The sequence below is a fragment of the Aotus nancymaae genome, unplaced genomic scaffold (genome assembly GCF_030222135.1).
Source record: "Aotus nancymaae isolate 86718 unplaced genomic scaffold, 86718_ANA_hifiasm-v0.15.2.pri h1tg000002l, whole genome shotgun sequence".
Lineage (NCBI taxonomy): Eukaryota > Metazoa > Chordata > Mammalia > Primates > Aotidae > Aotus > Aotus nancymaae.
The window spans coordinates 39,764,973-39,783,024 of record NW_026988413.1 but is presented as its reverse complement, the minus strand read 5'-3'; the positions used below and the strand labels follow the sequence as shown (position 1 = coordinate 39,783,024).

The 18,052-nt window shown below is 37.6% G+C and overlaps 1 protein-coding gene across 1 annotated transcript in view; it reads left to right on the top strand.

Moving 5' to 3' along the window:
- The window catches only part of MET (MET proto-oncogene, receptor tyrosine kinase), a 126,965-nt gene that overhangs the window by 18,595 nt on the left and 90,318 nt on the right, over positions 1–18,052 (top strand). Inside the window, exon 2 of the mRNA XM_012456983.3 lies at positions 10,302–11,515. Coding sequence (XP_012312406.1) covers positions 10,316–11,515 — 1,200 coding nt within the window. The 5' untranslated portion in view covers positions 10,302–10,315. The remainder of the gene's footprint in view (positions 1–10,301; positions 11,516–18,052) is intronic.

Sequence of the window (18,052 nt, the reverse complement as noted above, 5' to 3'; positions counted from 1 at the left end):
GTGTGAGTCACCGTGCCTGGCCTGGGCTGCCTCTTTTTTAAAGAGTTAAAATACTGGTTCCTATTTGTTTTACTTCTCTAGTATGAAAGGCCCTTACTGCGGCCTCTGCCTTGGAGGGCAATTTTTGAAAGACTTCAAGAACTTGAACCAGAATTAGAGGAAAACCACAAGATGGCTAAAGGGTGGGAAAATAAGAAATAACACTATTTAAACTGTAGATAAGAGGACTAAAGTGATGAAACAGTCACCAGGTATTTGGAGTGGTCTCACCCAAGGGACTGTGCCAACTTCCTCATTTTTATGAGGGCAGGCAAAAACTGGCCAAAACACAAGTTAGGAATAATAAGCATCGTAGCTACATTTATTGAATGCTAGGGTGTGCTGCATAACTGAATGACAGTGTTTCTCACAGTTTACCTCCAACTCTCATGGCCAACCCATGAAATGTGTACCATTAGCCCCATGTTTTGAACAAAAGAAACTGACACTCAAGTCAGAAGGCATGTCAGTAATAAAGGCCAGATTCACATCCCGTCTAAGTCTGTCTGACACTAAAGCCCACACTCTCTCCACCTTGTCTCTTGGGAAGAATACTATAAAGCACGTGGTCAAGCAATCTAGTCTGTAAATATTACAAATAATTGTCTCCTGTGTGTTTTGAGGTCATTTACATATGATTATACCAAAGAACAGTTGAATGGGCTGAAAAATTCTGATGATTCCTCCTTTCCCTTCGATTCACCGTTAGAAACCATCGTCAAGGTAGTGTCCGGTTACAACAGAAGGGATATTTGACACGGCATATTGTTTCATCTTTTTAAAGTCAATGTAGGCTCTTTTGATGATCATAACACTAACTGTTCAGTCCTTAAGCATAAGAAATCAAACATTCAACTAAGCATGTTTAAAAATTTGCTTTCAGCCCAGTAGATATATCCACTTTTCCACTTGGGTTACACCTTTAGATTTCGGAATTTATCCTGTTATCTTCAAATCCAACGGACTGTACACTCTTTGAGGGAAGAAACTCTCAGTATCTCATCAAGTACACAGCATGCAATGGGTGCTCCCAAATACTTGATTAATATCATATGATATAATGTAATATGACTCTTCATAAACAGCGACTGTTTATAAATATAGTATTTTAAATGTCATCAGGAATCTTTCATTGGAATTTTAACTTTATTTTAATGGGCCTACTTTTAAAGTTAATAGAAATAATATAAATGTGGACAGGCCTAAGATTTTTCCTTAAGATTTCACTCTGGCAAGTCTTCCCTGAGATTTAGCCATGGCTGTTTTTATGACTGTAATTTCCTTAATATGGGCCTCAGCCACATTCCATCATCATAAATCCCTTTTATGTACTTAAAAGCAATGTTGAAATATTTTCCAGTTTTTATATCTTAACTCTTCACTTAGATCCATTATTTTCACTTTGAGATGATCTTATATAAATATTGTAGATTTTGGAATTATATGATAAGAAAAAACTAGTATACTACCTCAGAAATCTTAACTAATTGATACATTCCCCAATGCAACGTGAAACATCTAAAGTAATTATTCAAGCAAGTAAAAAGACCATCTTTGTCCCAATTACTGGAATATTTTACATAAAGTTGGCTTTATGCACTTGACTTTGTGTTTAAACTCAAGTTTGTAGTATTTTCTACTGGACATTGTTAGCTCAGGACTTTTTCAGGAGCAAAGAATAAAATAATCATTATTAAACTTATTTTAAAGGAGAAATAAGGAAGAAAAGAAGAGATTTTACTGGCTCCCTTTAGCTTAAGACATGGCTGGACACAGATGCGCAAACAATCACATTAGGATCCTGTCTCTCTCCATATCTGGGCTTTCTGGCCTCTTGGGTCAGTTTCATGCTCAGGTGGGCTTTCTCCATGTAGTGGCAAAGATGGGCATCAGGCATCCCAAGTTAACATCATCTTTAGTGCTCATGCTCTCAGAAGCAAAGAGACCCTCTCCCAGCATCCATATCAAATCCCAAAAGAGATTCTATTTGGCCTTGCTTTGGCTGCATACTCACCACTGACCAAGCTCCATGTCAAGAGATTAGAGTTAATCGAAAGACCAGCCTGGTTTGCACACTCATTCTGTGTTGAAAGATGTAGACCATGTGATTGACAGTCCCAGCAGATAGGAGAAGGAGAGTTTTCAAAAGAATTGCCAGTGTGGCCGGGCATGGTGGCTCACGCCTGTAATCCCAGCACTTCGGGAGGCCGAGGTGAGTGGATCACCTGAGGTCAGGAGTTCAAGACCAGCCTGGCCAACATGGAGAAACCCCATCTCTAAAAAAAAAAAAAAAAAAAAAAATTTTTAAAGAATTTTAAAAAACAGTTGCCAATGTAAGAGACAGTGGATTCTGGGCAAGTAAAAAGAAGTGTTTATTAAAATACTGTGCCTTTGTAATAAAAATATTTTGCAGCAAATAATTTAAAACAATTCAATAAGCACTATACATTTTAAAACAATTAGAAATACACTCAGAAGAACTGAATTGCTTATTTAGTACATTTTAGATAATATTTTCTCCTCTTTGAACCTCAGTTTTGTCATCTGGAAACATGGGAATAATGCTTACCTTATAATCATGATTAGAAGAGATGATGGAACTGATCATATCTTGTGCACTATAAAGTGCTATCGTCATAGTTATAAATTATGACCTCTAAGAAAATTAATTTCTAAAGAAAGCAAAATTATCCATGCCAAGGTTTAGAAAGTCTCCCTCTTAGGAAAAAATTTATTCTATTACCCCTGTTGGGTTTTTTCCTGAGAAATAATTGGGGTTTGAATACAATATATGTAGGCTCTGCAATGTTTTTATGATGAGGACGGTGATAGTGTTGGCAGGTACTCAGTGAATACTTAGAGATTTAAATGTATTGCTGTATTTCTGGGAAATGAAAAGACCAATGTAAGCTAGTTGAATAAGAAAACTAAGGTAGGCAGATGGTGGACAGATCAAGTTGCTGATTTTAAAAGTAGGCTGAGCTGATATTTGTAGCTGTTAATAACATAGCTGTTTTCTTTAAAGGAAGTACTCCTAAATATCAATAGTTTCATGGCCAAGGTGCCAATAAGATGATCACTCCCAGGAAATGTTTTGCCAGTGACATTACCTTAAACTTTCATCTGAAATGAAATAAATGTTTATAGATGATTCACTTTTACCTGATACGTGTACAACATTTTAAGAGAATGAATTAGTCAGTCTGTTTGAATCATCTTTACGTGTTCCTTTTAGTAAGGAACTCCAAGTTGGTTAAATGGCTAGCACTAGATAGCAAAAATAACAGAAACAGTGAAAAGACAGTCTATATTGAAAGCCTGATCCAGACACATCATGGGGGGATAAATGTATCAAGACAAAAATACACGAAAAGTGAAAGTATTTCTGGAGTATTTCACTACCAATATAAATATTAAAATGCTCACACAGCTATATCTGGCAAGTTATATAGAAGAGGAAGTGAAAGCAATATATGCCAAGTCAATGGCATTGGTGTAAAATATAATCATAGAGGAACAATCTCAGAGTTGAAAATTATTAGAATTGGAAAATACTTTGAAGTTCTTTAGTTCCACCCAGGAGAATGCCATTAAATATTTAATAAACATCCCTCTATGGGCTTTAATAACAAGCCCTGATTTGTAGTGTTTGCCAATTTCTACTGTGTCAGCATACCCACCATGGCTGATTTCAGGCTACCAAGATGAGGTCACTGAAACACAAGTTGGGAAGAGATGCACATAGTAGGCTGTCCTGAGCCAGCACCAGACACCTTCAGCACACAACTGGTTCAGCACTGTAATTTTCAAATAAGAAAGCAGTTGATGCCAAAGGAGTTGGGTGTCTTGCTTTGGGTCATACAAATAACCAGCTCCACTGCTGCAACTAAAACTAGGTCCTTTCCAGTGTTTGACCTCAGAATTGTGAATGCCTTATGAGGAAAGCACCATGATTGATTGACTGGTAAGCCCATGTGACTTTTTATCTTGGTTAAGTTCCCCTTTAAGGGCCTCTGTAGACATTTCCATACTGAGTTTAAACTATAGGCTGTCTATGTCCACTCCTCGCCTAAGAGCTCACTGACATTTGGAAAATGTTTTATCTTTGTATCTTCAGCGCTCTGTACAGTATCTGACACTAAGATGCTTATAAGTATTTGTGGGGGACATGTACAAACAATAGAGAACATGTATTGACCTACTGTGTGCCAGGCAGTGTTCTTAGTGATTTACATTAGCTCATTGAATCCTTAGAATAAGTCTCACAAATGAGGTAGGTACTATAATCATGACCATATTTTAGATGAGAAAATAGAGGCTTAGACTTATTTGCCCAAGGTAACATAGTGATTGGATTCAAACCCTACAATCTGGCCCAGTGCCTGTGCACTTGGCTTCTCAGCTGTCACTCATTTAACTAGCAGTAATCGTAGTGCCCAGCTCAGCCAAATACTTGTGAAAGCTCTCTCTCCTTTCCTTAGGAAGGACACAAAACGTTTCCCAGAAAAGATCTGATCTGACCAACACACACCTTTATTAATGGGGAAGGGCCTTTATTAACGGGAATGTTCAAGGAAATGGGGTGTTTTCGGTGATTCCATTTTCTCATCATCTGAGGTTTAAACAGAAACCCATATTTTAATTAAAAATTCTGTTGTCAACAATGAGCCCTAGTCCCATTTTTTTCTTTAATTAAAAAGTTGTTAACCTTCCTTTGATTTATTCACTTGAAAAATGGCATCACCATATGGCAACAGATAATGTAAAGAAGGTGTAGGGGACTAAGGTACTGACTCCAGCTGTGTTCTGCAAGGGTTTATTCTTTAAATAGAAAATATATTCTCCTTCCCCACTGATTTTCCATCTCATCAAATGAAATAACAAAAAGCCTATTTCTACATGTGTACATTTTCTTGGATTCTTGTCCATTGAGGTTTAGTACAGTTGTGTGACTTATGTGCCAACCTTAAGATATGAATCTTATTTAAAAAACATAACTCTCTAACATATATATTTTTTGAGACTGAGTCTTGCTCTGTCACCAGACTGGAGTGCAGTGGCATGTTCTCTGTTACTGCAACCTCTGACTCCCTGGTTCAGACGATGATTCTCCTGCGTCAACCTCCCAAGTAGCTCAGGTCACAGGCACACATCACCACACCTAGCTAATTTTTTTATTTTTAGTAGAGATAGGGCTTCACCATGTTGGCCAGGATGTCTCAATCTACTGACCTCATGAATCGCCCACCTCAGCCTCCCAAAGTGCTGGGATTAAAGATTATTTTGAGGGCTCCTTCAAAAAGCCTAGAAGAAAAAAAGTCTCTCGCACTTTGTACTGCATTAATGGACAGCAACTAACATGAAAATTGGTTATAATACTTTTCTCCCTTCTGGCAATAATAATTCATTTGTTTCCTTTCTTACATTATCATTTTCTACAGAAAATACAGAATAAATTAATTTTTTAGGCTCAATTTTATTAGATACACTGATACCATATTGAAAAGTGCAGTTAATTTTTCACACAATATTTATTTTTCCCATTATGCTATAGATGGCTTAGATACATATTTGCAGTTGGTTTACAGTTTGTATTTACCCACTAGTAGAACAATTTGTTCCTAATCCTTTTCTTCTATTCCTTGTTATTCTCTCTACCAGCACCAAAAATTTACTAGTACATTACAAAACAATGAGAATTACAGATAAAATAGCAAACATTTATATATACTCTATATTGATCAAAGTGCTTTGAGAGGTGAGATCTCTTTTTGATCCTTAAAATAGTCATGTGAGAATATCAGACCCTGGGACTCAGAGGTGGCTGATTGCCTGGAGTCACACAGCTAGAGAGAGAAAGGGCTAACATCAGAGGTCTGATTGTCTGACTTCTGTTCTAGTGCATGCTCCCGCCTCGCTTGGGAAGCTGCTTTGGTATAGTGAAGCACTTAGCGGCATGGATGTGTTCTTGTTAGCCAGATGTGGAATTGATCCTGGTTCTAACTGTGTGATTTTAGCAAGTTTGCTTATCTAGAAGAGGAGGATAATAATACTTCCTTCTTCACAGGACGTTGATGAAGATTAATCAAAGGCTTTAGCAGAATGCCTCACATGGTAAGCACTCAATACATGTTCTTGTTATTTTTATTATTACATGGCTTATACCTCTTCCAATGCTTTGCTTTACTGAGGTTTCATCTTGCCCTCTGGTCCAACTGCAGTCCTCTAGCTTTGCTTATCCCTTCATAGCCTGTATCCCCAATCAGATGGCTTTATTTGGACCCTGAAAGTTATTGTGCCCTTGACCCTCTGCTCTGGTTTCTTCCATCTTTCATGAATGTGAAGAGGACATCACAGCATGTATTAATGGTATCTTCTCTTAAAGGAACTCAGAGTTACTAAGTAATCCTTTCATTCATTTCTTGCTGACCTCATTTTGCATACCTGCTGTAGTCATGCTAAACCTCTTCCTTCAGTCTGATACCCCTGGATCTTCCTCTGTGTCCATCACTTTCAGAAGATGACCATGTACCCTAATCTTCATCTGACTTCTCGTCCTCTCCTGCTGTCTCAGAAAAAGTGACCTCTAAGCCAAGTATGGTGGCTCATGCCTGTAATCCTAGCACTTTGGGAAAGCAGATTGCCTGAGCTCAGGAATTCAAGACCAGCCTGGCCAATATGGGGAAACCATGTGTTACTAAAGAACAAAACATTAGCCTGGTGTTGTGGCATGTGCTGTAATTCCAGCTACTTGGGAGGCTGAGGCATGAGAATCACTTGAATTGGTGAGGTAGAGATTGCAGTGAGCCAAGATGGTGCCACCACACTCCAGCCTGGGCAACAGAGCGAGATTCTGTCTCCAAAAAGAAAAAAAAAGCGACCACTCTATGTTCCAGGGCTCTCGAGAATGCTCCTTTGGAGTACTGCTTCAATAATTTTCTCTCTCTCATTTGCCAGTTTGGTTTACCCACTTTCTAAACTCAACTACTAGCAGTTCTCTTGACCATGCCATGTGCTCTCTACTGCCTCCATACCTTTGCATAAACTGCTCTGCCTGCTATACATTCTTTTCTTTTTTCTTTTTTTTTTTTTTGAGATGAAATCTCACTCTGTCATCCCTGCTGGACTGCAGTGGCACGATCTTGGCTTACTGTAACCTCTGCTCCCCAAGTTCAAGCAATTCTCCTGCCTCAGCCTCCCAAGTAGCTGGGATTACAGGCCCCCATCACCATGCCCCCAGTATTTTTTTTGTAGTAGAGACAGAGTTTCATCGTGTTGGCCAGGCTGGATTCAAACTTCTGACCTCAAGTGATCTGCCTGCCTCGGTTTCCCAAAGTGCTTGGATTACAGGCATGAGCCACTGCCCCTGGCCAGGAATTTTCATCCTTTGTCCTCCTTTGAGACTTGGCTCTAGCATCATTTCCAGCCGAGTTGGTCTCCCTTCCTCTGCATACCAATAACTGTTAACCCACTGCCTCCATCAAGTGACTTGAGCTTCCCTGGGAAGGACATTTGCCTTTGTAGACATTTCATAAGTGTTAGCAGAAGAAAGGAGGGTCCTACCAACAAGCCTATGTCCTTCCCCCACCTTAAGAATAAACTCCTTTCACCCTGTTGCTGCTTTCTGCTTGTCTTCCCTTTGACAAACATTCTACTACTTCATCACCCATTCTCTCAATTTAACATCTGACACTACTAAAGAAACTACTGTCTTGAAGATCAACAAAGAGCTTCCATGTGGACCACGTTCTCCTTCTTGAGACCCTTGCCTGGCTTTTGTGACACAGTGTAATATTGGCTCTCTTGATGTCTCGCTGACCTTATCCTTTCTTGACTCCACCACAGATTTCTCCATTGTGGGTATTCCCTAAGATTTAGGTCATTTGCCTTCTCTTCTTTCACCGAGTCCAATGATGAACATACCCACTCTTGGTTTTAACCATCAGCTCTATGCGGATAATGTGCAAAGTTTATTTCTAGTCCGAGTGGAGTCTCTCTTACTCTGCCAATCGAGTTCTAAATTTTTATTCCTTCTAGTGCAGCAGTGGCAAATACCTGACACTCATGTATCTCACTTGGGACAGACTCTGTTTCACCTGGGACTGATCGTGCCACTTTCCCAGTAAAGGCAGGCTTCTTAGAATCCTTCTCATTTCCACCTCTATTCTTTGGCACTAATTTTGTGTCTGCTCAGAGTTTTCATTCTTCACTTGTTCCAGGAACCTGCTTCCTGGTGAATAACGTAAAACCTACTAGTCATCCTTGTAGGAGAACATGCACTCATTTCCCAGCAGCACATCCGACTCAACATGATTAAACCCAGTTTATCACTCCCATATATTCAGTCTAACTTCCTAGTGCAGTCTACCCTAGTTTTGTAACTTGTTCTACTTTTTCCAGATAACTGCTAATCATCTTTGCTTTCTTTTTTGCGCTGTGTTTGATACATTAGGATATCAAATCCTACTTATTCAAATGTGTCCCTTATTCATCCCTTCTCTCATTGGAGCTACCATATTTGTTCTGGCCCTTGTTACCTCATTATAGGACATAATAATAGCCTGTCAACTGGTCTTTCCATTGCCAAGTTCTCTCTGCTCTAGGCCACCCTGCCTCCAGATCAATCAAGAGTAAAGCCTTCATCATATGACTCTCTAACTCAAAATTCTTTAATGATTATCAATCACCTCTTAAAGTCCCCAATTCTTAGACTCTTAGCAGGGTAAAATTATTTTTAATTTGGAGTCAAAAAGTTTTGGATGCAAATTTTGGCTACTACACTTAACTGCTATGTAGCTTTGAATTTATGGCTTAATTTTTATTCATCATTTATTCAATGTATACTTGTTTAATACCTCCTACAGCTCGGGCACTGTACCAGGTACTTGGTATACAATCATGACCCAAATAGACCTTGTCCTTGCTCTCCTGGACCTCACAACATAGTGAACTTGTTTCTATTTCTCATGATCATAATAATCCAAAGTACAGGCTTTGCCTTTTTCCCTTAACACTTGCAGCTTTTGGTTTGTGCTATGCAGAGTACTGTAATGCCACGTACAGTGCCACAATAATCAGCATATATGTGTTATCACTCAGCCACATTGCAGCTTCACTGAAGGGCAGGGGCTATGTCCCATTTCCCATAGTGCCAGCACAGAGCCCTGCATATACCAGCTGCTCAGTGATTTCTGATGTGGTTTTGTAGATCCAGGGTTAGTCTTTGGCACAGTCATAATGCCTAGCATGTTTTTAGAGGCTCCCTCTGTCCCATCAGTATTATGCTATTAAAAAAGTCATACCTATTTAGTTTCTATTCATTCTTTCCAACCTACTGCCCTGTCTATAATTACGAGAAGTAGAACTCACAATGTTTATAACTTAGGCACTTTAAGTTTTAAAAACTGAATAACAAGCCCACTCACATTTCCTCATAGAAATACTGTCTATATGCATACAATGGAATGTTAAAATAATGTTCTTTTTACTAAATAGCTTTTTGACTTGGTAATGAAAAATATGTTGTTTTTCCTGAGAAGTAGTTCTAGGACTTTAGTTCTGAAGATTATGTTTTATTTTATACATTTTCAGCCTGCTGTTTTTCAGTTCCCAGTGATCTTACATTAAACATTTGTCTGTCTGAAACAATAGGTTAACTATAGCCAAATTATAACCATACCTTTCCTCTCCACACAAAATCCTATAAACAGCATGTGTTCATATTGCTTCTAGAATTTATGATTGTTTTCTTCCAAAAGGAAGCTAAATTTAGCCTAGTAATTCTACATGCTCCCAAGGAAACAATGCCTGCTGTGATTTCTAGAATAAATGAGTCTGAACCGCAGTTCCTTTACTTGACTAACAGAAAGTTTAAATACCAACCTAGTCATTAACTACAGTTATTAAACCGCGTTAAACAACCAGCAAGGGGTTAAGAAAGAAAGTCGCTATGTTTTTTCTTTCATTGCTGAATGAGTCTAACTTAGTTACTGTATCAACCTTAATACAAAACATTGTTTGCATCTCATGGTTCTCTAAAATTATTCGTTCATGCCTTGAGTCCTAAAATTAAACTATGTGGAGTCATGTCCGACCGCACAATGCATCTTTATGTGAAATTGGCTAGAGTTTTTGTTTTCCTTCTATGTAAAAGTCCAGTTGGGAAGCTTTATTTCTGATAGTTTAAATGGTATAGGTCCTTCAGTTTTCTCTTCTTTGTTTCTAACAACTGAACTTCTCTTGCCTTGAACTTGTTTTGACAGATAAACCTCTCACAATGAAGGCCCCTGCTGTGCTTGCACCTGGCATCCTCTTGCTCCTGTTTACCTTGGTGCAGAGGAGCAATGGGGAGTGTAAAGAGGCACTAACGAAGTCCGAGATGAATGTGAATATGAAGTATCAGCTTCCCAACTTCACTGCAGAAACACCCATCCAGAATGTCATTCTACACGAGCATCACATTTTCCTTGGTGCCACTAACTACATTTATGTTTTAAATGAGGAAGACCTTCAGAAGGTTGCTGAGCACAGGACGGGGCCTGTGCTGGAACACCCAGATTGTTTCCCATGTCAGGACTGCAGCAGCAAAGCCAATTTATCAGGAGGAGTTTGGAAAGATAACATCAACATGGCTCTGGTTGTCGACACCTACTATGATGACCAACTCATTAGCTGTGGCAGCGTCAACAGAGGAACCTGCCAGCGACACGTCTTTCCCCACAATCATACTGCTGACATTCAGTCGGAGGTTCACTGCATATTCTCCCCGCAGACAGAAGAGCCCAGCCAGTGTCCTGACTGCGTGGTGAGCGCCCTGGGAACCAAAGTCCTTTTATCTGTAAAGCACCGGTTCCTCAACTTCTTTGTAGGCAATACCATAAATTCTTCTTATTTCCCAGATCATTCGTTGCATTCGATATCAGTGAGAAGGCTAAAGGAAACAAAAGATGGTTTTATGTTTTTGACGGACCAGTCCTACGTTGATGTTTTACCTGAGTTCAGAGATTCTTACCCCATTAAGTACGTCCATGCCTTTGAAAGCAACAATTTTATTTACTTCTTGACGGTCCAAAGGGAGACTCTAAATGCTCAGACTTTTCACACGAGAATAATCAGGTTCTGTTCCATAAACTCTGCATTGCATTCCTACATGGAAATGCCTCTGGAGTGTATTCTCACAGAAAAGAGAAAAAAGAGATCCACGAAAAAGGAAGTGTTTAATATCCTTCAGGCTGCATATGTCAGCAAGCCTGGGGCCCAACTTGCGAGGCAAATAGGAGCCAGCCTGAATGATGACATTCTCTTCGGGGTGTTTGCACAAAGCAAGCCAGATTCTGCCGAACCAATGGATCGATCTGCCGTGTGTGCATTCCCTATCAAATATGTCAATGACTTCTTCAACAAGATCGTCAACAAAAACAACGTGAGATGTCTCCAGCATTTTTATGGACCCAATCATGAGCACTGTTTTAATAGGGTAAGTCACATTACGTTCCCCACTTACAAACCATGAGGTTTAAATTAGAATAAGTATCAGCCTCAAAAAGAATATCCAGGACTTCTTTTTTGCTTGGGTAAGTGGTATTTATCTAAAATAGCTGCAGATTTTTTCCAAGAAAATTTAGAAATTGAATCTTCATTTACACCTTAATTATGTCTTTAGAAGGTAATATGGTAACTAAAAGAAAATATATTTTTACAATTCAGACTTGCGTGTTTGTGACATATCAGATTATATTAAAGTTATTTCTCATAGAAGTTTTTGTAGTTTGGATCAGATTTATGTGGATTTTATCACAACAGCAATTCCCGTAAAACATAATGATTGACATTTCTATATAATCTCTGCAACCTTTACAATATACTCAAGCTAATTTGTAGGTTTTAAAGAATTGTTTCTTATGAGATTATATTCTCTCACTGATAAAGGAACTTAACTTTAAAAAATCTCTTCTGAAATGCTGATAAATAAAACATTTTTAAATGAGCTAGTATACTTCTCTAAATAACCTGGAAAAGTAGAGAGGAAATGTTTGCTCTCAAATCCTTCCTTCAGAGCTTGACTTTAATCATGTACTTCCTTCTGGAAAAGACTTGTGTCTACCAAGTTGTATCTTGGCATGTTCCTGGTTGGTATTTGACATTTATAAGCATAAATATTTTGGTTCATGATTATTTATACTTATATGAAATGGTATTTTCATAGGAGCTATTGGAGATATTCTTTGTGCTGTGATTTAAATATGGTAACAGCTACCAGCTAAACCTGGAGAATTTTTCCTGCTAATCAGTTGATCATCTGGTGCCAGAGGGAGAACACCAAACTGAGTGTTTATTGTGGCTTTGAGTTTCTTGTATTGGGCCAGATTTGGAATATGGACCTGACTATGATCATAACTGAATAAACAAATAGTATAGCTTTTATAAAGACAGTTTGACTTTGAAAAGGTATGTCTCACTCACTTTAGCAGTTTTCAGTCTAAGACATAAAGGTTATCATTGCAATCAGAAAGAACATTAAATACGTCCTTGATAGCATGAAGTATATAATTTGCTGAGGGGTAAGGGCATATGAATCCAGAAACATTTGGTTGTCTTCTGCTGAAATGTCTGGGATACTTCTCTAGATGGAAACTGTAGTTAACTTTTGTATGATGCTAGGAAAACACTTCCAAGAAAGTCAGTTCATCTTTTGGTGAACTAAAAACAAAGCTTCCTTCCTCTCTTTTCCAAAGTAGTCTATGAATATACATAACATACATGCACATATATTCCAACTAAGACTTATTTCCCCCTGCACACATTTAATATATGTTGCAAAGAAGCAATAGAATTCCTCGTGAAGCTATCCCTTTTCTTTACTAGAAACTACAAAAGAATGAAAGCAAACAAAATGATTTTCAGAAACCTGAGATTAGGAAATAAAAATGTAGTATTAATAGTATTACAGAGAAGATAGTTTTCTGCATCTAATAAGTTGATTTTGAGACACAAGTTTTAAAAGAGTCTATTAGGAATTCCCCCAGGGCTCCTAGAGCACATAAATTTTCTATTTAAATCTTGTTTTGTTAAAAATTAAAAAGAGGGGTAGGGCAAGAAAAAAAGAGACTTCATAAAGGTATATTGACATCTCATTTTAAAAATTTTGTATATTTCAACTCTTAGATGTAAAAGTACTTAACAATTCTAGAAATTCTCAAAACATCTGAATTTTATCCAACCCCTTGGCCTTTTTTAGTGTTTCAAGGGAAACAAGGAGACGGGATTATCAAATGAAATTCAGGTCAGTTTTATCGCCCAGGAAAAATGCCCAAAATGCAGTAGCCACACCTGAAACCATTATCACTCCCATCACAAAAATTCTTGTGGGAAACAAGATGGAACTTGCCAACTTCCTTCTTACGAAGGAAGCCAACTTTTACACTGGCCAAATTCCACAGACAAATACCTTCAAACCTCCTCTTTTTATTTGCCTGTTTATCTTCTCTGGTTACAAAGATCAAACTTCTTCTGAGACTGAGACTACACATATTCTCTCTCTTCGTATACCCCATCCACAGAAGACCTCAGATTGTTCCAATAACGAGCATATAATCATTTCCTAGCTTAATGCCAAAACGAAGGCACCTAGAACCATTCATCACACAAAAAAACAAAAGGATTACAAGATCAAAGCCGTTGAGGAGGACTCTCAAGCAGTAAGATGACTCCATTTTGTCTTGGCAGATTTACTTGGCCAGAAATCAGGTGACCCTTTTAATAATTTCTTGGAACTGAGTTTTTACTTTGGCATAAAGTTTGGTGAAAAGATAAACATATTGTAGTTTTGTTTTTAACATCTCTAACACATTTATAAAGGGACTCTTGTGTACTCTGGACAAGGTTAAGAAAGCTGCAGCAGTAACTTTCCACTCAGGTTTCTGCACAGTCCTCAGAATTGACACGTTGCCGAAAGAGGGATTTTTTTGGCACCCCTTGAGCTCTCCACCATGTGCAAACAGCATTTCTATCACAGAGTCAGATAATGGGAGTGCCAGGGAAGGGCCTTTTACATTTTAGGGGTCTAGCAGGTGTTCCAGGCCTGACTTGCTTACTGAGGATCACATATCATGTTGCTTTTCCCAGTCTCACATTTAGTGAAATATGTCTATGCAAACTCTTCACGTGCATCTTCTCATATTGATGACATCACAAAAGCCCTCTTTTGAGTCATCCGATAATTCCCAGTGCTTGTCATCTTCACCCATAAGTCATTTGTGTTTCAGATCTCTTTGTCACCACATAAGATGCTGTTTCTCGAAACTTATCTCAAGCCACAGGTGCCCATTTATAGAATACAAATGTTGTTGATTGTATCAGTTGTTCTATAAGAATATATTCTTGATCCTCACAATGTGACTGTTTTTTATGTTGCTTTTGAAAGTGATTCTAAAGAATTTGTTTACAGTGACTTTCAAAACTGGGTACTATGAGATTATACACCCACAAATAATTACTAAATCTTTTTAAATATCTTTACTTCCTCCTTTACCTATTCATCAATCAACCTCTATAAGCATCCTAAATTAGTATTGATTGAAGTTGTTTTAGGCTAATGCATATTCTCTAAACAGCACATTATTATTCAAAATAATTGAGAAAATTATCCCATAATATGGATGGAGGCTTTGTAAAGACCCAGACCCATATGTAGGGAGAAAAGAACCCTCATCTCTATTTGAGGATAAGCAGTAGTAAAAATTTCACAAACTTGCTTAAAATTAAGTGGAATTTAATTTTAATACTGTGGAAGCTCTAACAGTCTCTTACATATAAGGGATTGATTAATGTGACAATTTCAGGAAAAAAACGGGGATCAGTACACATTGGCCCAATCTCCTACAAATGAGAACCAATACAGAATAAGAGAATTTTTTTTCAGTCCCCAAATCAGCAAAGATCCTGTTCCCTAAGTTATAGAATATTTATTAAAATAAGTAGAATAGTACATTTTAGAAGAAAATCTAATTAAAGTTGAAATTAGAAAAGGGTTCTTGAAATACTCTCACCTTTCAGAAAATACAATTAACACATGACACTGCTTTTCTTGCAGTTCTGTTATCAAAGTTTTACTCTATAGGTAAGCATTTGAAAGACTTGTAGCAAATATTTTCACCAACATCTTGATCACCTTAATGACCGATGATGGATCAAGTGAAGGGGAAAAGCATGACGTTTGGTGCCAGGCACACCTGGTGGAAGTCCTGGTTTACTGCATAGCAGCCATGTGACTTCTGACACATTACCTAACTCCTTGGAGCCTGAGTCTCATTGGTAACATACAGATAACAATACCTACTTCACATGGTTTTGTGAAAATTTGGGGTAATGTATATGAAGTATCTGGCACAATAAGATAACTATAAATTTAGCTCTTTGGGAGACAGTATGACCTAATGGAAGGAGACTAAAGTCAGAGATGTGGGTTCAAATCTGAACCCCACTATTTTCTACCTGGATGGCTATGAGAGCATTATTTAAACTCCAAACTCGTCATCCTGCATGCAGGACTATTGTATTGACAAGTATATTAATAATGTTTGTAAAAGGTCCCAACTTAGTCCTTGGCACAAAATAAATAGCAGCTATTATGCTAAAGAATACTTGTGTAAAGAAAGGCAAATTCAAATGATTTGATTATTTTCTGGAAGGGGCACATTCTGGTTCTATTACTTATATGGGTCTTTCACTTCCCTCTCTAACTGTTGTGAGTTACCTATTTCCATAATGCTTAATTTGTGTTACGTTGTTGTTAAGATTTAATAGTTCTGAAAAAAAAGATGGGGTGAGGGATGATGGTAGTTTGAGGGGGCAGAGGATGGAGAGAAAGACAATTGAATCAAAACTGTGCTATAGTCAAGTTAGAAGGTATAAGTTGTTCTCCTTCCTCTCACTTTGAATCCTAACTATCCATGATGTAAGATATTACTGTTATGTACTTTGTCATATCTTGTATTCAAGAATTTGCAGATAATGCAGTTTTAGAAAAAGTCAACCTCGTAGGTTGTTTGTATCAGGCTTCCTTGTTTTTAAATATCATTTATACTCAAATTCAAAGAGTAGCCAACTTCTTCCCAAAATAAAGGAAACTTAAGGTAGTAATTTTCCATCTCCGTTTCACAGAATGCCAAAGTTAAAGGGTCACCACTTAGAGCCATCAAAGGAATAAAGCGAAGTGATTAGAACAATTTTTAAGGAGGACAAAAATCAAAACAAGATGCAAACAAGAAATAATAGGAACAGGCAGAAAAATAAACATACAGTGATGTTTCTTTATTATGATTATAAAGATGATAGATGAGTAAAATCAAGTTACATTTAAGTTGTAATGGAAGAAAATAATTGCAGCCTTCCATCAGGAAACCACAAGGACCATTATTGATCTGTCATCCTCAGGGCATGTCTAGTAATATTTAATAAAATAAACAAAGATTTATAACTTTTCTAGGCCATATATCTATAATCTCCCACACCACTTGAACTGTGAATGTGGAGTCAGTGTTACAAATAGCATCCATGTAATTATACTGTCTTGGCATGCCTTATTTAAACAATCTAGCACTCTCAAGAGAATGTATTTTGTATTAGGAATGAAAAATGTGAACTCAGAGTATAGAGTTTTTTACTTATTGTGCTCAAAAATGAGAAAATGTTATTCAATATGAAAAATTTGTTAAGGATTCTTCATTCTTAATATTAGACAGTCTTCCAAACCTAAATACTAAGTATCTTGGCCATATGCCAAATGTAATAGCTACCAAAGCAAAATCTTGCAAGAAAGAAAGCCCTTGAGGTACAAAGATTCAATATACTTTTTTAAAACTGTAAGTAAAAGGTTATTAATTTTACATTTGATTTCTTTTTCTTCTCTAGAACACTACTTCATCCTCTCCCAGGCTCAGGGATTCACTGCTTCCTAACTTCTTTATTTGAATAACTCATTCCATGAAAAGTGGCATATTGCATTACTTTATTAAAATAAATTTAAAATTAATTTCTTTCCAGAATTTTGTAACACCCCCTGAGATCACTGGACACACCCTGGGAGTGTTAGAAAACATGTGACAGAATGAGCCACTAATTCCTTTTGCCTTTTCCCTTCCTCCTGCTGGCTCATTCACAGGTCTCTCTACCCCAGGAAAGATGAAAAGGCAAAGGCAGGATGTTTTTATAAGCTAATAGCAAGAGAACACAATTAATGCCGAAACTGTCACCAAAACTGTGGGTAGGTTTTACCTGTGGATTACATTAATTCATGATTTGATTGATAATATATCTCTCACTCATCTGGGGAATGAAGCGTTAACTATGCCACATGCCTTTTAAATTAATTCAACATTCTTCTTAATGTCCTTTGGAGCAGGTGGCATTATGACCTGTGTCTTATTTATGTAGTTGATTTCTACATGGAGATTCATTTGGTAAAACTGGTATCTCAAACAGTAAAAAGTTTGTACAAAATGAAATAAATCTTAAAGTTGATTTTTGTAAAGCCCAAATGTTAATTTAAAACTTTGAATCCACAACTCTGACACGATATTTTCATTGCCATAAACATGATTAGAAATCTCTGGGAAAATGTGGGATGCTGCATTGATAAGGATATGAACCTCCTTGAGTAATAATGGATTTTTTACTCTGAATACTGTTTCACATTTTGGGTGTCACATCCTTACTTCAGACTTCTGCCTTATCAGTGGCCATCCTACCCTATGTTTGCATCTCCCCAGTCTAATAAGAAAAATGGGGACCTGTCAGAATTTGGATAGAAGACCCTCCAGAAATTTCTGCCACTGCTTATTCATGGATTGGCACAGATACTGATTCAGTGGGCACACAGAGTTCGGAATGACTCAAAGCCCAGATATGTGCCCTAAGTCACATCTTCAGTGCCCAGGGAGGACTGTAAAGTGCTCGTTATCAGGAAAATGTAACCAAGGGCTCAGCTAGTCCTGAAGTCATTAAAACTCCTTCC